The sequence below is a fragment of the Danio rerio genome, chromosome 9 (genome assembly GCF_052040795.2).
Source record: "Danio rerio strain M-AB ecotype USA chromosome 9, GRCz13ab, whole genome shotgun sequence".
Lineage (NCBI taxonomy): Eukaryota > Metazoa > Chordata > Actinopteri > Cypriniformes > Danionidae > Danio > Danio rerio.
Window position 1 is genome coordinate 57,542,501 of NC_141029.1, and position 25,300 is coordinate 57,567,800.

At 35.1% G+C, this 25,300-nt stretch overlaps 1 protein-coding gene across 4 annotated transcripts in view; it reads right to left on the reverse strand.

Moving 5' to 3' along the window:
* The window catches only part of tbl1x (transducin beta like 1 X-linked), a 33,019-nt gene extending 10,327 nt beyond the window's left edge, over nucleotides 1-22,692 (reverse strand). For 3 of the 4 annotated variants that reach the window (XR_015498900.2, XR_015498901.2, XM_087266679.2), the window contains exons 1-7: nucleotides 22,407-22,692; nucleotides 8,921-9,026; nucleotides 7,008-7,153; nucleotides 3,578-3,797; nucleotides 3,264-3,396; nucleotides 1,951-2,083; nucleotides 1,401-1,464 (exon numbers count right to left, since the gene is read on the reverse strand). Coding sequence is in view for 2 of the 4 variants with exons in the window: in XM_087266679.2 (XP_087122805.1) it covers nucleotides 1,401-1,464; nucleotides 1,951-2,083; nucleotides 3,264-3,396; nucleotides 3,578-3,797; nucleotides 7,008-7,153; nucleotides 8,921-8,978 (754 nt within the window). In the remaining 2 variants the exon portion in view is untranslated. The remainder of the gene's footprint in view (nucleotides 1-1,400; nucleotides 1,465-1,950; nucleotides 2,084-3,263; nucleotides 3,397-3,577; nucleotides 3,798-7,007; nucleotides 7,154-8,920; nucleotides 9,027-22,406) is intronic. The other variant, NM_001082994.2, reaches the window with a different exon arrangement.
* Nucleotides 22,693-25,300: the final 2,608 nt, after the last annotated feature.

Consider the following 25,300-nt stretch of genomic DNA (forward strand, 5'->3'; position numbering starts at 1 on the left):
CTCCAGAAAAGTTATATACATTTTATAGGGCCCTAAAATAATTATTAATGTAAAAACTTTTAACAAAGCATTCATTAATTGTCTTCTTCATTATTTTTTATTGATGAGATAACATTTTATTATTTAATTGTAATTTAATGATAAAATACAATATAAAAACTAATAAGCAAGAATACTACAGAAAATAAAACACACAAAACAATAAAGATTTTATAGGGTCGTAAAAAAAGTTTTCTCTTTTATTAATTGTTTAATAAATATTGTGCACTACCATTATACTTGCACTTTCTGCATTACATTGCAAGCTTTTGTTTACAGTAAAAGCTAGGGCTGTACAATTAATCGAAAATCCCGTTTCGATTTCGGCTTCTAACAATAATGAAATCGAGATAAATCGAGATAAACGATTATAGCATCATATACCGCCTCCTTTCCAGTTGTCCACATTTGTTGCTCTTCAAAGCTCAGTTCCACGTAAAAATGATTAAAAGCATGTACTGTAATGTAACGTTTGCAGCACGGGATGCACATCATTCATTGATGTACGTTTGAATCATTCATATTTTTAAAAGCGTGAAAGAGCAGCTTAGCCTCAGACAAGCTCGGAGACGAAAATCCCTCACTGCTCTTGGACTTTTGTAGCTGAAGTTTTCTTCTTACAGTAAAGATGCTTAAAGCACAGTTTAAACATAACAGATTTAATAACTCATCTCTAATAACTGATTTCTTTTATCTTTGCTATGATGACAACACATTATATTTTAGATATTTTTCTAGATACTGGTATTCAGCAGCTTAAAGTGACATTCAAAGGCTTCACTAGTGTAATCAAGGCAAGTCATTGTATAACAGTAGTTTCTTCTGCAGACAATCAAACATATATATTGCGTAAAGGGGTTAATAATATTGAGCTATTAAAATAGGTTTCAAAATATTCAAACCGGCTTTTATTCTAGCCGAAATAAAACAAATAAGCCTTTCTCCAGAAGAACAATTAATATAGGAAATACTGTGAAAAAAAAAAATCACTCTGTTAAACATCATCTGGGAATATATACAATAATAATAATAAAAATTCACAGAAGGGGAATTTTTAATTGATAATCGTTTTGAAAAATTGTGATTACAATTATGACCAAAATAACTGTGATTATGATTTTTCACATAATGGAGCAGCCCTAGTAAAAGCTGTAGTTTATTTTGATATTAACAGGTAACAGCTTTATTAATATTAAATTTTATTTATTTTATGTGTCCTTAACATTGTGGAGTTGTCTTTTTTTTTAATCACTGCTGAGCACTGTATCTCACATTTTGGACGCAAAAACGTGTTTTGTGTGAACGACCCCTTACTCGTGTGACTAGCTTTCAGTTTTAGAAAAATGAAAGAAATAACTTACCATCTTTTGTCCAGATTCTTGCAAATCCATCATAAGATCCAGTAGCTAAAAGAGTGCCTTCACTCTACAGACAAAAGCGAAAAAACATTTAAGAAACAAATTTAACTGAAAGAATCCTAAACAATCAAAATGGTTTGAATTAATAATGAATAAATTATTCATTTATTGAATATATTTTGTTTACATTTTCTTTTTACATTTAAAAGGTAATTTTTAAAAAAATAATTACTTAATTTTTTTTTACATTATATCTAATTTAATGCATTATTCAAATGTATTTATTTTAATCAAATATTACTGAAAAACAATGCTAAACCCAGCAATTCGCCCTTTAGAATGTGTTCTGTGTCCAAATGTCTTTGTTTTGATCTCTGTAGCTCCGCCCACTGCCAGTTTAACCAATTATATTTCAGCACTACAGGTTGCCTTGGTGAAAAACAATATTTATTTTCTATCATGAACATATGAGGCCGCAGCTGAAAATATGACAGAAGGACAGAGTATAGTTTCATCTTATTTTAAAACATCAATAGTTCAGCTTCACACTCACGTTCCAGTCTAAAGAAGTGACATCTTTGTTGCTGGGCACATCCTGTCCTCCCTCTCGGATGCAGTGCCGGAGCACCAGCTGAGTGGAGCTGTTTTCAATCAGGTTCCATATGCGCGCCGTGGAGTCGCCAGAGCTGCATGCAAACATTTACATAAAGTCATTTAGCAGATGCTTTTGTACAAAGCCACTTACAACCGAGTCACAAACATCACAAATAAACACAGCAAACTTCAAAGTTTTAAAATATTTCCTAGTTTCTATTGGAAACACCCAAACACACTCATTCACAAACATACACTACAGACAATTTAGCTAACCCAATTCGCCTATATCACGTCTTTGGACTTGTGGGGGAAACCGGAGCATCTGGAGGAAACCCACGCCAACATGGGGAGAACATGCAAACTCCACACAAACACCAACTGGCCAACCAAAGACTCAAAGCAGTGACCTTCTTGATGTAAGGCGATCGTGCTACCCACTGCGCCACCGTGGCACCCTTTTATACATTTTTAATGTTATTTTATACATATATATATATATATTTATATATTTATATATATATATATATATATATATATATATATATATATATATATATATATATATATATATATATATATATATATATATATATATTTATTTATTTATTTATTTATACATATTAATTTTACTCTTAAAGTTTTGTATTTTTTAGTTTTGGTTTTAATCTCTTTAATTACTCAATTAAAATTCATTTTATTTTAGTTTTATTTAGTTTTTAATTGCTATTAATTTGTTCATATATACATTTTATATTGCTGATTGAAGATATATATTTTAGATTTATATGAATATGAATTTGCCAATATTAATTTTACTTAAAACTTTTAAGTTTTAGTATTTTTGTAAAAATAATTTTCTTTTATTTAAAATAGTTTCTTTAAATGCTTCTTTGAAATTCTTTTTTTATTTTAGTTTTATCAAAAAATGTTACACATGGATTTTTGTAATGGCATTTTTCAATGTTACTTTATATTTATATAAATTGTACTTAATTTTTTTTTTTGCTTTTTGTTGTGGATTTAAATTAATAAAAAATATTTTAAAGAAGCTTTTAAACAATTTTTATTTAAGTTTTAGTACATTTGTGACTATTTATTTAATTAAATGTACTTATTCTTACATTTTTGAAACCTGCTTGAAAATTTTTAACTCAAAAACCGTTCACAACAGAGAGAAACATTTAAATCAATAGTATTCAATGAACAGCCCTTTGCCCCTGGTCTCATGTTGAGGTCAGAGATCAGAGGTCAGCGTGTGCACAGACTCACCCAGAGGCCAGCAGGTCACAGACAGGGTTCCAGGCGCAGATGAACACCTCAGACTCATGACCCCGCAGAACGGTGGCTTTACTGGGGGGAATCTGAGCCTCTCCCTCCACCTCCATCTCCATATCATCATCATCTGACACACAGAAGCAGAGCGTCACTTTAGCTGATCCACCCATAATACATTGCAAGGCTGAGTAAAGAAAACTTCTATTCCTTTCCATTCTATTCTATTCCATTCTGTTAACCTCACTGTATTCTGTTCTTTTTCATGCCGTTCCATTTTTGTGTGTGTTTGTGTCAGATGTGTGCCGTACTGTGTGTGTGTGTGCCGTTCTGGTCTCCGTTGACTGGTGTTTCTCCATTACTGTTAGTGAGTGATGGAGCGACGCTGCTATTGCTGGAGCTGGAGCCCTGATGCTGATGCTGGGAGAGTTTATCCCTGAAGGCCTGCTGTCTGCTGTGAACCACATCCGGCATCACTGCATCAATGAGAGACAGAGACTCGATCGGCCGGCCGTCGAACACTGTGCCATCCTGAAACACACACAACAAAATGGTCAAACACTGAAAAAAAACTAAAAAATACAGTCAAACACTGCTCCATCCTGAAAGACACAAAACAATAGAAAAAAAAAAAACATCTAAAACAGGGGTGGCTATCCCTGTGTTTTTGAGTAAATATTCTACTGGTCTTTAATCATTTTTAACAATGTGTAACTCACAAATAATAATAAAGGTTTGCAATAATACAAACTTACAATTTAAACTAATTTATTTTGAATTTCTTGCAGCTCCTGCAGTACTAAATGTTTGGACACATTTTGGAGCTTTTTTTCCCATAAAAATTTCAAAACAATTGATATATATATATATATATATATATATATATATATATATATATATATATATATATATATATATATATATATATATATATATATATATATATATATATATATATATGCTTCTTTTCAATGGGTTAAAGTTAAAAATAAAAAATAAATCCACTATTTCTATTACTTTTTAATGCTATTCCAGAACCATGTGCACCCATCTGACCGGTAAAATCTGCTTCTTTTTAATCTCTCATTCAAGTTCAGGTTGCTTTATTGGCATGACATTTTGCACAGTATTGCCAAAGCATTTTAGATGTATAAAATATGTAATATATTGACATCAAATTAATAACAATATACAGCAAATGAGAAATTACAGAAAAATAGGAACAAAAACAGACAAGATGATTAACTATGAAGAGTTGATTAACCATTTCTAATGCTGTACAAATATTTTGCAGCCAATTTAATTTCATACTCCCTCATGATTTCATCCTCTATGAGTATTTAGAAAAGCTTTTCTCAGTCGTTTACATTAAATATTTTATTATTGAATGTTTCTCTCGCTCTCCTGACTGTGTGCATACAATTTACAACAGCTTTACAAAGCGAGAAAGCAAAAGCAAAAGATCAATCCCACACATATTAGTAGATTTAGAATTACTAGATTTCACGCAGCCGGACCCAAAGAGGCACATCTCTGTGGGTCTGCAGAGCACGTGACACTGTGTTGACAGTTTTGCTCAGTACAAAACAGGTAAATGAGAGAATATTTTCCACCGATCGCGAATGCTTGTTTATAGGCCTATTGGGAGGATACACAAAAAAAAAAGACATGTAAAAGAATGATATTAGAAAAAATGTTGCTTTAAATGTACTTGGGCGGCCCACCAAAGTAAACTCTATGTGTGGGAAGCACAGATATATATATATAACTGTCAACACAGTCTCACGTGCTCTGCAGACCCACAGAGATGTGCCTTTTTGGGTCCACCTGCAAAAATGTAGTAATTCTAAATCTACTAATATGTGTGGGATTGATCTTTTGCTTTCTCGCTTTCTAAAGCTGAGAGCGAGAGAAACATTCAACAATAAAATATTTAATGTAAACTACTGAGAAAAGCTTTAAAAAAAATTTTTTTTAATAAAATTTTATATATATAATAAAAAAAATGATATATATATATATATATAGTCATCCGACAAGATGCTGTAGTAAATCAAAACAAAATTTTATATATACAAAATTGTATATAAATTACTAAATATATTACTTGTAAAAAAAATGTGTGTATGTGTGTAGTTGAAACCGGAAGTTTACATAAACGCTAAAAAAGCAACATAACCATTTTTAAAGAATGTCTGGTGATAAACTATACTAAACGTTTACTATTTTAGGTCCGTTAGGATTACCTAAATGATTTACATTTGCTAAATGCCAGAATAAGAGAGAATTTTTATTAATTTCTAGACAGCCAAGAGTTAACACACATTTCCTTGGTATTTTTTAGCTTTGCTTTTAAACTGTGTAACTTTGGTCAAATGTTTTGGGTCTCCTTCTACAAGCTTCTCACAATAGTTTGCAGGAATTTTGGCCCATTCCCCCTGACAGAATTGCTGTAACTGAGTCAGATTTGTAGGCTGTCCTGCTCACAAACCTGAGATCAGGGCTTTGTGATGGCCACTCCAAAACATTTACTCTGTTGTCCTTAAAGCACATGTGAACTAATTTGGCAGTGTGCTTATGATCATGGTCTGTTTGGAAGAGCCATTTGTGGCCAAGTTGTAATGTCCTGGCTGATGTGTTGAGATGTTGCTTCAGTATTTCTCCATAATGTTCTTTCTTCATGATGCCATCTATGCTGTGAAGTGGACCAGTCCCTCCTGCAGCAAAACAGCCCCACAACATGATGCTGCCGCCCCCATACTTCACAGTTGGGATGGTGTTCTAGGCTTGTAAGCTTTCCCCTTTGTCCTCCAAATGTAACACTGGTCATTATGGCCAAACAGTTCAATCTTAGCTCCATCAGTCCACAGGACATGTCTCCAAATCTTTTTCCCAGTGTAATTCAGCTAATTGTAATCTGGTTTTGTTGTTGATTCTGGCTTGTTTATTTCTCCATGTTGTCACAGGGAAGCAGTGTGTTTGAGCTTTTCCTTCAATACTATTCTACAGTTGTGCCTCACATTAACTCAAATGTTGTCAATTAGCCAATCAGAAACTTCCAAAACCTTGACATCATCATCTGAGCTTTTCCAGAGGCAGAATAATCTTATTGTGTGTAAACTTGACTTTCAAGAAGAGTTATAACAATTTCTCAAACAATATCTCTCTCATTATTCTGCTATTAAGCAGAACAGAAACACATTTCATCATCCTAGCTTACCAACAAGAGGGAAATTTAGTCACATTAACATCTGACTTTTCTTTAAATGGTTATGTGCCATTCTATACAGTAAACGTCTGCTGTCAACTGTATATCCACACACACACACACACACACACACACACACACACACACACACACACGATGACAAAAATTATAATAAAAATAATCAATTCTAAGCTTCATACTTTTACTACAGAAATAAGGATGACTTAAAGTAAGTTAATGTATTAGTTAACATGATTAACAATAAATAACATCTCTTAGGCATCACTTAACCCATCTCTTTACATTAACAGTTTAATTAGTTCATGTTTACTTACTCATACACTAATGTATTTGTTAGAAGATTAGATAACAGGATCTAACAATAAACAACACATTTGTTCAACTTCAGCAACATTAAATGTTTGTTAAAGCACACTTACAAATACAGTAATGTGTTAGTTAATGCATTAGCAAACATGAATGAACAATGACTGGGGCTAATGAAAGCTTTGAGTGGTTAATTAATTCCTGACCTCATTGATGCTGATCTCAGCCTCCACATACTGAAGGCCTTTCTGCAGTACAGAGACGAGTGCAGCAGGGGGCACCAGAGTCCCGTTTATATTAGACTGACTGATGTGACTCTCAATGCCGAATGTGAACGCAGAGTGAGAGAAACCTGCAAAAACACACACACATGTAGGGATGTTCTATAGGTTTCCGTGTGTTTTATACTGTGCATTTAGAAGCTTTTTAGAAAATGAGCACATGGCCTGTATCCATATCCATGATAACATTACACAAATTGGTGTTATTATGACATTGAAGCATGCACACACACATTCGTGCACATGTGCACACACACACACATACATACATACAACCACACAGATACAAAGTTTAAAAAAACCCACACACATGCACAAAATGCAAACAATCACCCCACACACAGATACACACGCACACAAACAGCAGACACACATGCAAGCACACAATGCAAGCAAACAGCACACGCAGACACACAAACAGACACATGCATGCGCACGCACACACACACACACACACACACACACTGCAAACAAAAACCACACACACACATACACACAATGCAAACAATCACCCCACACACAACACATGCACACAAACAGCAGACACGCACAACATACACACACATGCAAGAACACAATGCAAGCAAACAGCACATGTAGACACACAAACAAACAAACACAGACATGCATGCATGCACACACACACACACACACACACACACACAATGTAAACAAACACCACACACGCATACACACAATACAAACAAACAGCACACACAGACATGCACACATACACACATGCACACCAACAGCACACACACACAAACATGTGCGCAAACAGACACAACATACACAATCGTAAATGCATGTACACACACACACACACACACACACACACACACACACACACACACACACACACACACACACACACACAAACAACACAGATACACACACATACATGCATGCATGCATGCACACACACACAATGCAAACAAACACACAGACTCACAAACACAGAAACACGCACACTCAAATAGAGGTCTGCATTCCCGCGGCTGTCCCGCGGGCGCCGCAGGACCCGACCAGATTTCTACGGCGCGGGTATAAATTTCCGAATAAATCACGGGAGCGGTTGGTAACGGGTTTAATTTGGGACGGGAGCGGGCTGTCTAGCAATATCGCTCCCTACTCCCGAGTGAGCACGCGTATGTATGTGTGTAAATGAAATAGCGCGATGCTGTGTTTAGCTTGTTTGTTGCAGTGTGTGTGTGTGTGTGTGTGTGTGTGTGTGTGTGTGTGTGTGGGTGTGTGTGTGTGTGCGCGCTGTGTTTGTGCTTGGTGCTTATGAGTGTGTGTTAGAGGGCGCGCGCGCGCGAATGAGAGAGAAAGCTTTGTCTGTGTGTGTGTGCTTGGTGCTGTGCGTGTGTGTGTTTATAAAGACAGCTTGTTATAGGCTGTCTGGACTGTATAACTGGGTGATTTTTCGGTTTTGTTCTCCCCCCGCTCTTTAGCGGGATTGGGCGCGGCGGATAGAAAATTGGGCGGGTCGGGCAGCGGGACATCAAGTGCTTAATATAAGCGGGAGCAGTCGGGTTCCGGCTAAAACCTGGCGGGTGCGGGCGGGAGCGGGATTCAAAATTTAGTCCCGCACAGATCTCTACACTCAAACAAAAACAGACACACACAATACAGACAAACACACATGCACACAAACAGCATTGACACACGTGCAAACAAGCACACACACACACACACACACACACACAAGCATGTAGATACGCATAAAACAACATTCAGATACACACAAATGCATTCAGATATACTCACCCACAAACACAAACACGCACAGAAACACGAACACACACATGCAGAGAAACACACTTGTGAGTGTTTACCTGACTCCTGCAGATACCTGTAGACCAGAAAGTTGACTTCATCACTGGTAATGCTCATCTTAGCTCACCTCGGAGGACGAGCGGCGCTGGAGCTCACGATCGCCCCCTGCAGGACACAAACACTACAGTTTCATTCATTTATTATTACCAAGTGAGCAATCCAAAGTAATGTAATGTGTATTTATATAGCGCATTTATTGTGTATGGCCATTCACAATCATGAGAGGGGGCTCTCCACACCACCAGCCGTGTGAAGCATCCACTTGGATGATGCGACGGCAGCCACAGGACAACGGCGCCAGTGCGCTCACCACACACCAGCTATTGGAGGAGTGAAGAGACAGTGATAGAGCCAGTTTGGTGGATGGGGATGATTGGGAGGCCATGATGGGTAAGGGCTGAGGGATGGAGTTCCTCCAAGAGCATAGCAGTCATAATGAAGTAATAACACGGGACAAACATAACAAAACCCAACTCACAAACAGGGAGTTTAGACTCATGAGGTCACATGTTAATGTTCATCTTATTTTCAGGTCATCCAAGGATAAATAAATGCTAACAAGTCAGTCTCTTAGTTTTACAGTTTTGTCTAAACAAAGCCTGATTATCAGGTATTAGCGAATACTTGGTAAATGCCAACTGAATTAAGATCATTTAAACCTCTACTGGTAAATTAGATATGTTAGAGATTATCACACTGCAGTATAAATCACCACTGTTTCTCTGTGTCTGACTGACAAGTAATACGTCAAGGTCATTATTTGTAGTACTTTTTGCTATATTTATTTAAAAAATGAATCATATGATGTACAGAACAGAACGCCTCAATAAATCTGATCTGCCTGTTTACATGACAGTCGCCTTGTCACATATCAGATCTATTTCCACATATGAAGGATATCTCTGAATATTTGAATGCATGCGTTTTTTTTTTCGTGTTCACACGGTCATAGAACAGATCCGATCTGTGTCACATGAGCATAAAATCGGAATACATGTAACTGGCAGTAGGGCTAGGCGATTTGGCAAAAAAAAAAAAAAATTTAGGTTTTTTATAAAGTTTGACCGATTCACGATTTCGATTTTTTTTTTTTTAATTGTGTTACTAGTCTTCTCAAAACATTACAACAACATGATATAAGTAACATTCTCTTTAAAAGTAACTTGAAAAACCATCTGGTTAAGGAACACTGTATTTTTAATGGCCATGTCATAGAAAAATCGGTCAAGGTGTAAATAAATGTAAAACAAATTCACGAGTTAAATAGCGTTGCTGAAGATTTGAATAAGAAATATTTGTGTAAATATTGCAGTTGCAGGAATACAGAGGTATTTTTTGCAAGCTTTGCTGAGTCTAGAAAAGATTGGCTGTCAGCTCGGCTTTGACTTTGTCTTCTGATTAAATGTCAGGTTGTAATGCTGCTGCCTTTTTCTTAAAAAGACACAGTGGAAGAAAAGGACTGAACATGGAAACTGTAAAGCCTAATTTAACCCAATGCGTGAAGTTGTGGACGTATAGCAGGAGCAAATACAAGCACCAGATGTGTGTCTAATATAAATTAATATATTTAATCTATTTTTCTTTTTTCCCCTTTTAAATATCGATCATTTGATGCGCTTTGCTCCACTCTCTGTATTATGCTGCCTGATCTGTCTGGTTTTTAACTAGGTCCGCTAAATGACGTCATGGGGGCGACTACTTTCATTTTCACTGCTGCAGGCCCTCACCTCTACTCGTGTTCAAACCAAAAGATCGGCGCGGTTTTTCACATGGCAGGCTTTTAAGTCCTTCATACATGTTGAGATCGAGTTTATCGACTTGATGAGGGAATATGTCTTGACAATCCACACAGACGTGACTCAGACTAATGAAAATCCTACATGACTTCACGCTTTAACAGGCGCGCACATGACAGTTTAAACTATCACACAGCAGACGCGCACATTCGCATGATATTTAACATGAAACTAATCAGATGGCGCTCTGTGGCGTGGCTGAAATATGACCTGCATCCTGAATCGTGGTGCTGTGTGGTGCGTCGCCGAGAGGCGCTTCTGGTGTGCTTCCTGCTTCATACAGAGTGAACCAAAGCGCACTCGTGCCATTATAATGTATTAAATATATATTTTTAAAAATCGTGATTTCTCGATTTGATTTAAAAATTAAATCGTCTGAAAAACGTAAATTCGAATTAATCGAAAAAAATCGCCCAGCCCTAACTGATAGTGTAAACCCTGACCCTTTTCAGTCTGTCGCTCCTGTCGCTATTCATCTAAAACTCCACATCTATAATCCTCCATCCAATCCATCTATAAGACTCTATGCTGACATTATCTTCAGCAGCTCAAACACTCTAATGGACAGACGGCTGCTTCTCACTCAGGGCTGCTATTTATGCTAATGAGGGAGAAATGGGCACTAGTGGGCGGGGCTTTCACCCTAAGATGACACGTCCTAAGGGAGAATGTCAATCAAAGTGTTTCATTCATCAAGTCTGATTATAACAAACACAATTATTTCATGTTGACCATTAGAGGCTGGAGATATTCATATTAAACCCTGCATAAAAGTAATTTTTTCATAATATGTCCCTTTTATATCAGTGTTGTTTGATTACCTTCATTTTATTAGTCGACACAAACCGCCCGTAGGACATGAAAAGCAGATCTGTATGAACTGATCATGGGAACCTGCTGAACTTCTGCTAATCCACGTCAGAGGAGAGTCACTAATTACACTGATGTCCGCAGAAAGACTCAACACAGAGGACAGTGTCAGGCTTTGCAGGCCCTCTGTAGTGTGCAATGAAGAGAAGTGCACTAGATATAGTCAGAGGCCATGAAAGAGGAGAAACTAAAACACAAGAGCATCATCAGCACAATTAAGAATTATAGGAACTCTTGTTTACTTTTGTGATGTGTTCGAAAACTGTATAAATAAACCATTAAAAAAATAGCCCAGAGCGCCGTCTGATGATGAAAACTAGCCTAGAGCACCGTTAAAAACTAGCCTAGAGCACTGTATGCTGTTAATAATATCCCAGAGCACGGTCTACTACGGTTGGGCGATGTTGACCAATTTGGCATTGTACGATGTCTAAAGTGAAACATCACAATAGACAATGCCATCGTCGTCGTAGGCGGGGGTGGTTATTAAATTTCAATTAAATCAAAACGAATTAATTATTTGTAGCCAACTGTTTTCACTACCTGACCCGCATGGTCTTTGCTTTACCCATAACCAAACCATTAAAAAATAAAGTTACAAACAAATGACCACCTGGCACCTGTCAATCACTTTTTTTCTGAAGGACTCTTGCATGAATGGGCAGTGATCTGTGTTGTTATAATGGCTTTTCCCACAGCTGGTGGAGGAGACGAGAGTTCGGTTGGCCCTGTGCACCGTCTACTGTTACAACTAGCCAAGAGCACTATTTAAAACTAACCTAGAGCGTCGTCTACTGTTTAAACTAGCCTAGAGTGTCATCTACATTTAAAACTAGCCTAGAGCATCGTCTGCTGTTTAAACTAGCTTAGAGCGCCATTTAAAACTTAACTAGAGCACCGTCTACTGTTACAACTAGTCTAGAGCACGATTTAAAACTAACCTGGATCGTCTACTGTTTAAACTAGCCTAAAGATTCATCTACTTTTAAAACTAACCTAGAGCGTCATCTACTTTAAACTAGCCTAGAGTGTCATCTACATTTAAAACTAGCCTAGAGCGTCGTCTGCTGTTTAAACTAGCCTAGAGCGCCATTTAAAACTTAACTAGAGCACCGTCTACTGTTACAACTAGTCTAGAGCACTATTTAAAACTAACCTGAATCGCCGTCTACTGTTTAAACTAGCCTAAAGAGTCATCTACTTTTAAAACTAGCCTAAAGTGTCATCTACATTTAAAACTTGCCTAGAGCGTCATCTACTGTTTAAACTAGCCTAAATTGTCATCTACATTTAAAACTAGCCAAAAGTGTCATCTACATTTAAACCTAGCCTAGAGCGTCGTCTACCGTTTAAACTAGCCTAGAGCGTCAACTACTGTTTAAACTAGCCTAAATTGTCATTTACATTTAACACTAGCCTAGAGCGTCATCTGCTGTTAAAACTAGTCTAGAGCGTCGTCTGCTGTTAAAACTAGTCTAGAGCGCAGTCTACTGTTACAACTAGCCTAGAGCACTGTCTGCTGTTAAAATTAGTCTAGAGCGTCGTCTACTGTTAAAAACTAGTCTAGAGTATGGTCTACTGTTAAAACTAGCCTAAAGCGTCGTCTGCTGTTAAAACTAGCCTAGAGTGCCATATACTGTTTAAACTAGCCTAGAGCATCATCTACTTTTAAAACTAGCCTAGAGCGTTGTCTGTTACATCGCCTAGAGTAGTATTTAAAACTAACCTACAGCGTTGTTTACTGTTAAAACTAGCTTAGAGCATCATCTACTGTTAAAACTAGCCTAGAGTACTATTTAAAACTAACCTAGAGCGTTGTCTACTGTTTAAACTAGCCTAGAGCACCATCTACTGTTAAAACAAGCCTAGAGTGCAGTCTACTGTTAAAACTAGCCTAGAGGGTCATCTACTTTTACAACAAGCCTGGAGCGTCGTCTACTGTTAAAACTAGCCTAGAGCATTGTCTACTGTTAAAACTAGCCTAGAGCACTATTTAAAACTAGCCTAAAGTGTCATCTACTATGAAAATCTAGCCTACAGGGTCCTTAAAAACAGCCACAAAACCAAAAGATTACCCAAAGAACACAGAAGTAATGAAACTGTTAATGTCAGCATGTCCTTAAAAAAGACATTAACAACAAAAACAACCCTGTTTAATGAACATAATCTCAGTTAATAGATAATGGAAAAATAAAAACTGTCAGCAAAGAAAAGGCAGTGTGGTGAATGTGGCAGAAACTGAATGAAGCAGCAGAGACACAGAGCTCATTTTCTCCTGGCTGGTCACGGCTGACAGATGTGCGGTAAAACCTGCAAACAGCAGCCATTTTCTCCTGAGTGGCACAGCAGATGAACCACAAGCAACACATCCATGGTACACTCATCACTCATGCTGCACACCACTCACAGCTGGACAAACCACTGATCATTATTAGCAAAAATAAATAAAGAAATAAAGAAATTAAATGAAATGAAATAAGGACTAAACTGAAGAAAAAGAATAAATTAAAAATTGTAAAAAACTAAATACCAAAACTAAATAGAAAATCAAAGAAATTTAAATAAAATAAAACGCAAACCATAACTAAATAGAAAATTAAATTGAAATAAACCAAAACTAAATAGAAAAAAATACATTAAACAAATAAGCCTAAAAACTAAATATAAAATAAAATAAAAATAAATTAAGCCAAAAAACAAACAGACAAAACTACAGAGAAAATTTAAATAATAAAAAAACATAACTAAATAGACAATATGATTTAAATTAAACAACAAATAAACCAAAACTACATATAAAATAAATTAAATGAAAATAAAATAACAAATAAGCCTAAAAAAACTAAATAGAAAATAAAATAAAAATAACAAAAAAAAAACAACAAATATTACTATTTGTAATAATATAAACGAAAACTAAATAAAACATTAAAATTTAATACAAAAATACCAAAAAATAATAATAATAATTTAAATATATAAAAACACCAAAACAAAACAGAAATAAAGAAATTTAAATAAAATAAAAAATAAACAAATACATAAAAAATAATGAAAATAAAATGAAATAAAATAACAAACAAACCTAAAAACTAAATAGAAAATAAAATAAAAAATAAAAAAATAACAAAAAATTATAATTTAAAATAAAGCAAAAATTTACAAAAACAAAAGAAAAAACAAATAAAAAATAAGACTAAACAAAAGCAAAAAGTCTTGCCTTTTCACAATGGATGACTCATTTGTAAGTCCCTTTTGACAAAAGTATCTGCTAAATTAATAAACAGAAACGCATTGAGGAAGAAAGATTGACTTTACAACCCAAATAAAACCAACTGCAGAAAACTACAAGGCAGACTTCTTCTGTATTTAATATGCATCAATATTATTTATAAATTACTGTCATGGTTTCCGCTACATTCATTCTTCTATGGCCGGGCGCCAAGCCAAAATTCATCCCGCCAAGCTACATTACAGCTTCTCATTCAAAACATTTTATTTTTTATTAGCGGGTTAAAATCGCACCAAAATGTATTAAAGGGTAAGTGACATATAACAGCGCAAACTTTTCTGTAACCGTTTAGTGCTGTGCATCATTTGTTTAACCCTTTAAGGTTACGTGCTGACTGACAGGTGCATGATGCGTGAGGCTAGCAAACACAACGTATAGCCGTTTCACTTTACTTCAGGTTACAACCGAGGTCTGCAGAAGAGCATCTCTGAACACACAACACATCCAACCTTGAGGCGGATGGGCTACAGCAGCAGAAGAGCACACCGAATCTCTGCCACAAAGGATTAAGACAGATCTGAAGGCAAAAGTAGGTCCAATCTAGTACTAGTACTGTGTACCTAATAAAGTGGCCGGTGACTGTATATACTGTTTACATATGTTGTCTGCCCTTCACACTGTAAAAATCAATTATTAAAGTTAAAGTAATTATTTTTCATGTAAATTTAACTAATTGCTTTTTACATTGGAACAACAATCATTATTGTGAAAAGCGCTATACGAATAAACCTGAACCGAACTATGAAGATGAATATAAACTAGACATGCAATCTATTTTGTCCTAAATATGGTGTTATCATAAAGTAAAGTATTAAACAAGCCAAGACGTGAGGTTTTTCTAGACACTAGCTGGCTAGTTTCAGAAGTAGGCCATCCCAGCATCACTCTTTCAGACGGATTTGGATTTGCAGTGAATGCCGAAGGCTTTGCTCAAATCCTGGAGAAAATCCCGAGACCACAACTCTCCCACTGCAATCCTATTAACCATTAGCTCCGTCAATTCATAATGATTTACAACTCTGTGCAAATCTAAAGCTATTTATAACAGCGCAACCAGAAGTAGCGTGGGAGTGGACGTGACCTCCATATGAAGATGAGTGGAGATTACAATCGAGAATCATCATAAGCACACTGGACTGAAACAAAATTTTACTGTACCAATTAAAAGTAATACTGTTTTTATATTCCTTTAGTAGCTGATAAACCAGACGCATCACATTTATGCTGAAAATATAGCAAAGCTGGTTGTGTTCTATTGTTTTGCACAGTGATTATTTATAATGCCATAGTAAATTATAGTATTTCTGAACACCATAATAAAATATGACCTTGTGATAGTGAGATGTAACTTGATTTTATCCTTGGTGCTATTTATATTTATGTATGATTAACGGTAGTAAATATGGTAGGATGTAATACATCTAACTTTGTTACATTATCTGCAATTTATTTTGACCTTGTTTTAACAATGAAGCACTGCAAAGTTATTTTCATTAACCTTGAACTGTGTTTAGTTGAGGATAAGTTCATTTAGTTGTCTTGTATAATAGCCTTTCATAAATAATTGTCAGCTTATAACATGCAAAAGACAGTAAAATGGTATAAACAAGGTGTTAAAATAAACGTCTTTCAGGTCACCAACATCTTCACTGACCAGTAGTCACTGCTATTCAACTGTTTCGATAATGTTAGTTCTTGTAATACATGTTCCTGTGAATCAAATGTATGTATTCATTTAAACTACATCCAATTTATTAATAAAACATATTTAAGTTTTTGTGTTTTAAATGATATTTAATGTATTGTAACCTACAGAATCTCAGATTAGCTGTTTGAGAACGCTTACGCTGTCTATCGGTGCTCTAGATCTGCTGGTTTCAGACTGTTCAATTAATTATCTCCTCGCATAAACTGATTACTGCAATTATGCATTCACAATGATATGAACCCCTACAGGGATGGTCAAATGTACATTTATATGACGTATTATTTATATATTGATATTATTATTTAAGTTTTCAGTGTTTTGAGGGATATTTAGTGTATTCTGACCTACAGTAACCTCTGATTAGCCATTTCAGACATTACTGTAGGCCAAACTACACATCTAATTTGACTTCACATTCAGGCTATATGTAGAAATAAATATCTAGTGAACACTTATTTTGTCTTTATGGTGCTCTAGATCTGCCGGTTCCAGACTTTAATAATTTATTAGACTGATTGGATGCATTTATGCTTCACCAATGGTATGAATGGCAGCACAGTGGCGCAGGAGTTAGCACTATCGCCTCAGAGCAAGAAGATCGCTGGTTCGAGGCTCGGCTGGGCCGCTTAGTGTTTCTGAGTGGAGTTTGCATGTTCACCCCATATTGGCGCGGGTTTCCTCCGGGTGCTCCGATTTCCCCTACAGTCCAAACACATGCACTATAGGCGGAATAGATTAACTAAATTGCCCATAGTGTATGAGTGTGTGTGTGAAAGAGTGTATGTCTATGGATGTTTCCCAGCACCGGGATACACCTGCAAGAGCATCCACTGCATAAAGCATGCCAGATTAGTTGGTGGTTCATTCCACTGTGGCGACCTCTGACTAAGCCAAAGAAAAATGAATGAATGAATGAATGATATGAACCGTGATGGGGAGGTCAAATGTACATGTATAATATCTATTATTTTAATTATTAACATTATAATTAATAATAGGTATTAACTATCATTTATATAATTTAATTATTTACATTATTATTAAAAACTACAGATCAGAGCATACCATTTTATCAGGGAAGGTCACTATTTCCTGATCACTACACAAATAGCAAATCCAAGCCAGATCAGTCACTTTTTTTCAGTTCACCCCTTTAAATATTGTTGTTGTGGTCCGTGCTGTTTGCATGTGATAACTTGCAGAGTGTTTTCTACTGGTGTTTATGTTGTAAGGATCTGCAACATGTGCTGTCAAATTCATGAAGATGTGTTCTTAATTTTCTGCTGTTTTTCTATTTGCACATGTTTTCTTAAGTTGCAGGATTTTGAGCTATTTCAGATATCATATAATACAAAGCCAAAGCAGAACAATTGCGTGTCTCAGAAAAACACTGACCTGTCACTGAATTAATCCATTTGAACAAATCATTGTCAATGATTCAAAGTTATTTTTGGTCTATATTGCACACGCAAGCCTCAGTACTGTGTTTGATGCGTATAAGGCAGAATAACACATTTCCCACATTGTGCTGCAACACATGTTGACAAACACCGAGAAGCAATGGTTTAACAGTCAACATTTGATCATTAACTCATAATAGTCTTCTGCCTAGAGCATATGAATGTATAAATAGTACCTATTTCCTGTAAGTTTTGTTAAATATTTTGACAATTTTCCCCAAAAACCTGCATAAATAAGCTATGAGAAATTACATTTTGCTTACAAATAAAATCAATATCCATTTAAACAGTTCCTCTTTTGTGGCAACAGTAACACAACAACTATAGTAATATAACCAAATGACCCAACACTGTAGTTTTCCCAACTATGGATTATATTACACTACAATACACCACAGTTTACTGTAGTAAAAAACTAAAGTAAACTACAGAATTTAGTACAGTTGATCAATTGACTATAGTTAAAATTACAGTATGCTGAAGCACTCATCAGAAGGTGTTGTAAATTTAATATATAAAGTTCAACACATTTATTATGGTATGTTATGAGTACAGTGTTTACCTAAAAATTACTTAAGTATTTTTTTATGCGGGAAAATACTGATATTATAACACATTTTATCTCAAAATCAACTTTTTCAGTGTTTTTATTGTCATTCCTTTGTGATTTGAAGTCTTATCAGTTCAAACAATGTATAAAAGAAATAAAAACGAATCAGCCAATACTGTAGTTTTTTGTAGAGTATATTATACAACAATATACCACAGTTTACTGAAGTAAAAACTAAAATATACTACATTATTTATCGGTTTATCAGTTCACTATATTTAATACAACAGTATTCTACAACTAAAGCGTTGTGAACTATTTAACATACAGTAGCAAACATACTAGATGTGTTGAATAATTATTTGGAAAGAATTAATCATTTTAGATTGATTGGGATGATTCTGTAGGACAGTGCATATGCATAAGATAAGAGAAACAATCTACGAGCAAAGATAAATTAAATAAAATAAAAGATACAAATTATGCAAACAGCGAGTTGACTGTATTCAGGTATACAGTAATTGAATAATCAAATGTACATTAATATTGCATAGTCTGTTTTATAAACGATTCAATGTAATTTATTAATTTTAATTTGTTAAAGTTAAAAAATTGTACTATTTATTTTGCCTGAATGCTCTCACAACCCCTTACACAGTCACAGGCCAAACACTCGCGAAATGATCAAATAAATCCAGACTTAACATTGTGTATGCTCGAGATGTGGCTTGCGAATGTTTACAATGTGATATCGATACTGAAACGATATATTGTGCAGTCTTATAATATATCCATATATAATAACCACAGTAATATAAACAAATGACCCAATACAGAAGTTTTCTACAACTATAGGCTATACTATACATAAATACACCACAGTTTACTGCAGTTTAAACTAAAATATAATACAGTGTACAGTGCATCCGGAAAGTGTCCATAGCGCTTCACTTTTTCCACATTCTTTTATGTTACAGCCTTATTCCAAAAGGAATTAAATTCATTTATTTCCTCAAAATTCTACACACAATACCCCATAATGACAATGTGAAGTTTTTGAAATTGCCACTGAGTTGCTGTGAGGACACTTAATTGACTTAATTAAATAACTTAATTATTTTGCAGTGTGTTTTGGGTCATTGTCCTGCTGGAAGATGAAGCGTCGCCCCAGTCTGAGGTGGAGAGCACTCTTGTGCAGGTCTTCATTCAGGATGTCTCTGTACATCGCTGCATTCATCTTTCCCTCTATCCTGACTAGTCTTCCAGCTCCTGCTGCTGAAACACATCCCCACAGCATGATGCCAACACCACCATGCTTCACTGTAGGGATGCTGTTAGCCTGCTGATGAGCGCTGCCTGCTGTTCTCCACACGTAACGCCTGGCGTTCACTCCAAACAGTTCAGTTTGAGTCTCATCAGAGCAGAGAGTTTAGTTTCTGATGCTCTGGGAGTCCTTCAGATGGCAAACTCCAGGCGGGGAGTGTCTTCCGTCTGCCCGCTCTACCATACAGATGCCTGATTGGTGAATTGCTGCACAGATGGTTGTCCTTCTGTAAGGTTCTCCTCTCTCCACAGAAGAACGCTGGAGCTCAGACAGAGTGACCATCAGGTTATTGATCACCTCCCTGACTGAGGCTCTTCTCCCCCGATCACTCAGCTTAGATGTCCGGCCAGCTCTAGGAAGAGTCCTGGTGGTTAAACATCTTCCACTTATTGATGATGGAGGCCGCTGTGCTCATTGGAGCTTTCAGAGCAGCAGAAATGTTTCTGTAACCTTCCCCAGCCTTGTGCCTCCAGACAATCCTGTCTCTGAGGTCTACAGACAGTTCCTTTGTCTTCATGCTTGGTTTGTGCTTTGTCATGCACTGTCAACCCTGGGCGCTTATATAGACAGGTGTAGCCTTTTCGGATCATGTCCAATCAGCTGAATTGAGCACAGGTGAACTCCAATGAAGCTGCTCAAACATCTCAAGAATGATCAGTGGAAACAGAACAAACCTGAGCTCAATTTACAGCTTCACGCCAAAGGATGTGAATACTGATGTACATCCGATTTATCAGCTTTTTTATTTTTAAGAATTTGCAACAATTTCAAAAACTCTGTTTTCTCATTGTCATTATGGGGAATTGTGTGTAGAATGTTGAGGAAATAAATTAATTTAATTCATTTTGGAATAAAGCTGTAACATTAAAAAATGTGGAAAAACTGAAGCGCTATCAATACTTCCCGGATACACTGTATATCAGGGGTCACCAACCCTGTTCCTGGAGAGCTACCTTCCTGCAGAATTCAGTCCCAACCTTGATCAAACACACCTGAACCAATTAATAGTACCTAAAGCAGCACTTGATAATTACAAACAGGTGTGTTTGGTCAGGGTTGCAACTAAAATCTGCAGGAAGGTAGCTCTCCAGGAACAGGGTTGGTGACCCCTGCTGTATATAATAACCACAGTAATTTAAAAAAAAATGACCTAGTACAGTAGTTTTCTACAACTATATGCTATACTATACATAAATACACCACGGTTTACTGCAGTTAAAACTAAAACATGCTACAGTATTCATTACAATTAATCAGTTCATTATAGTTAATAGTACTGTAGGCTAAAACAAACTGGTTGTAAACTAAAATACATACAGTAAAAAACTAATTACAAACGTTACACTATTTTTTCACATAAGGATATACTGATGTTCACATATTTTAACTCAAAATCAACATTTTCAAACAATCCGTTGCACATTTGAGTAAAATATATAATATAGTCATCCCTTTGTGTTTTGAGTGAGCATGTGTTTGTAACTATTAAATTTTTAGAGGTGAAGTTGGTTTTATATTCACACATTCGTTCATTTAGCAGTCTATATATTGTTTACCATGTTACGTTGAATATTCGATCAGAGTTAGCATGCAAGTATGACTTCTTAATAACATCAACACTATCTAATTCACTGTGAACAATGCTGTACTTTGATAGTCATTTGCTGCTAATATGATTTCCCTATTTAGAATTTGCAAATATTTATTTTCTGAAATTACATTATTAAGGAGAATGTCTGAATATCCAAATACATAAACAACTTTACCTCTATACTATCTAACTTTACCTCCATACTCTATACTATATAGATTGAGGTAAAGAAGGTTTTATCTTCACACATTAAGACTTTCTCATTTATAATATCATTTCATTAAAGTACTCTTTGCCCATTCTAAATAGTGAAGTCTTATTAGTAGTCAATGACTATCAAAGTACCATGCTTCACATTCAAATGAATAGTGATAATGCTGATTTGAAGTCATACTTGCATGTTATTTAAACCCAATATTCAAAGTACCAAGGTAAACATGGGAGGGAGTGTGTCACACGTTGTCACTGAACGAATGTGCGAATATTAAACCAACTTCACCTCAATCTCAACTAGTAGATAGTTAGCAAAAATAGTTAGCATCACTTTAAACTAGCTGTAGTACTGGTGAAGCCGGCCGGTCGCCCCTCCCCCACCCCAAACATGTGCTGCTTCTACCGGCTTGATGTTGGCTGCATCTCCCGCTTATTTCAACCGTTTTTACCGCACAAAAACAACACAAACTGAGCTTCACCGAGTGCCCACCGGTGAATACTGACATTAGCGCTCTTTAAAGCCGTAAATGAGCACAAAACACCGGGAGAAAGAGACTTCGAGTGAGTGGTAAAGTTCGCGGCAGAGAGTCATTCAAACGTTACGCTAGTTTCCTCACAGCCATCTACGACACAAACACACGGAATAAAAGTTGAAATGAAAGCACAATGGCTTCTTCTTACCCTCGAAATTCACGCTCTTTCACTTCCACTTGGCAATATCCACCAACTTCAGTGTGAAAACTGCGACTTTAAACCCATCTTCAGTCTTCGTTACCGGCGCCGGTCCGTTAAAACGTCGATGTGTAGAAATAAGCGCGCTCCCGTGTGCGTCAAATCACGATTAAATGTGAATTATATGTATTTTTACACAAGTTTCCTGTGTTTATATGAGAATGGAGCGTCGGAAGACAGCAACACACACACTTACTACAGAGCAGAAAGAGAGAGAGGCGGGGCGTGTTCTCACGCATACCAAGATCCCTAACTAGACTACATACTACTCGCACTACTTCCGCTATGTATATTAGTTCACACAGTTAAAATGAGGCATTTTTAAATAAAATGTTAAAAAATATTAATTATATTGAATATTATAATAATTTAAACAATAAAGCGTTTGTATACACATATTAAATGGCCACATTTAATGTATTGAAATACTACTATTTAAGTTTTGCCTTCTGTAATTATTTATTAAAATGTATTTCATTTATTAATCAAACGCTATTTACTTTTCCTATTTAAGAATTCATTTAGCTAACTATTTTAATTATTTAGCCTACATTATAGATGTTTTTTAAATTAAATTAAACATTTTAATTGCATATTTGGTTGTAAAAATGTATATATTTTACACAAAGTAAATTTAAAATCTATTATTTGAAATATTTTAACTGCCAGGCTTTTTTATTAATGCAAAACAATATATATTATTTGTATTAAAAATCTATAATATTCTTTATAAAAATGGCTTATTAATAAATTAATGTATAAACATAGTGATTTTTGACCTTTTTATCATTCAGCAGGTTGTTTAGTAAATCTGATTGTTTAGTAAATTACCTCCACACTTATTTACAGTTTATTCTATTCCAACCAATGGATAAATTAAACAATCTCAAATTAAATGCATAAATTAAATCCACATATAATATAATTATCCGAATCAACTATTCTCATTTGCATAATTACAATTTGTAAAATTACTGAAAAGGTAACCTTGAAGTCAAATTGAGGATAGTTTCTTTCATGGTGTCTATGTAGGGCTAGCGGTAGGGATTGAGACGCAGCCACAGAGAATGGGGGAGGGGGAGTTTTTGCACTTTGTGACCCACAATGGAAAAATGAGCAGCTGACCTTAAACCTGCTTATTCAACAGCAGAAAATCAGAACACATCCACTGTGAAGTAAATAACACCTCCCATCGCCATTTTGGGCTTTTTGTGGCTCAATACTTTCTGTAACAGGAAGTTAATGTTTTATTTATGTTGGAAACCGTAAACTAAACATACACAGGATGCTAATAGTGGAGGTTTCTGTACTGTTAATTAATGATTATATTATAGATTTTTAAAGTCAGTTGTTTTCATTTTAGTTTTTTTTAATAAGCATAAAACAAACATAAACTAATATTTAAAGAACGCTTGATTGATTGATTTTATTTACAGTTTATGGTGCAAATTGCTTTCTTTTTTGTGGTGTTTTTTTTTTTTTGTAAACTCTAACAATTTGAGACGTTAAAAATAACCACAAACTAACATTCAGAGAACGTTTGATGGATTTATTTCTAATATGGAGCAAATTATAGTCATTATTTTGATGTTATGTTTTTATAACCATAAAATAACGTTTTTATAACATTGCAAACACTTAAAATAACCATAAACTAACATTTAGAGAACGTTTGATGAATTTATTTCTAATGTGGAGCAATTTTTAGTAATTATTTTGATGCTATGTTTATTTACAACCATAAATTAACGTTTTCAGAACATTGCAAACACTTAAAATAACCATAAACTAACATTTAGAGAACGTTTGATGGATTTATTTTTAATATGGAGCAATTTTTAGTAATTATTTTGATGTTATGTTTATTTACAACCATAAATTAACGTTTTCAGAACATTGGAGACATTTAAAATGACCATAAACCAACATTCAGAGAACATTTCATGGTGTTGTGTTCATTTATAACCTTAAACTAACATTTACATAACATTGCAGACATCTAAACTCATCATAAACTAACATTCAGAGAACGTTGGATGGAGTTATTTCTAATATGGAGCAAATTGTTGATATTTTTAATCATAAAGTAACGGTTTCAGAACATGCAGACATCTAAACTAATCTTATACCAACATTGAGAAAATGTTTGATGCATTTTTTCTTATAGTTTCGAGAGCAAACGCTCATTCTAGTTATTATTTTTGTGGTGTTTTTTTAACTGTAAGTTAACGTTGTCAGAACGAACGTTCACAAAACGTTTGATTAACAGGTTTTTCTAATAGTTTACAGAGCAATTTCTGTCAATTCTTTGTGTTATGTTTCTTTCTAACTATAAACTAACATTCAGAGAACGTTAAATGGATTTGTTTTTTAATATGGAGCAAATTATAGTCTAGTTTTTGTGTTATGTTTTTTATAACCATAGACTAATGTTTTCAGAACATTGCAGACACTTAAATTAACCATAAACTAAAATTCAAAGAACGTTTGATGGATTTATTTCTAATATGGAGCAATTTAAAGTTATTGTTTTGCTGTTGTATTTTTATATCCATAAAGCAACGTTTTCAGAACATTGCAGACATTTAAAATCACCATAAACCAACATTCAGAGAACGTTTGATGGATTTATTTCTCATATGGAGCAAATTATTGTCTAGTTTTCGTGTTATGTTTTTTTAATAACCTTAAGCTAACATTTTCATAACATTGCAGACATCTAAACTAACCATAAACTAACATTTATAAGAATGTTTGATGGATTTATCTCTATCACGGAGCAAATTGTAGTCTACTGTTGGCGTTATGTTTATGTAAAACAATAAACTAACATTTAGAGAACA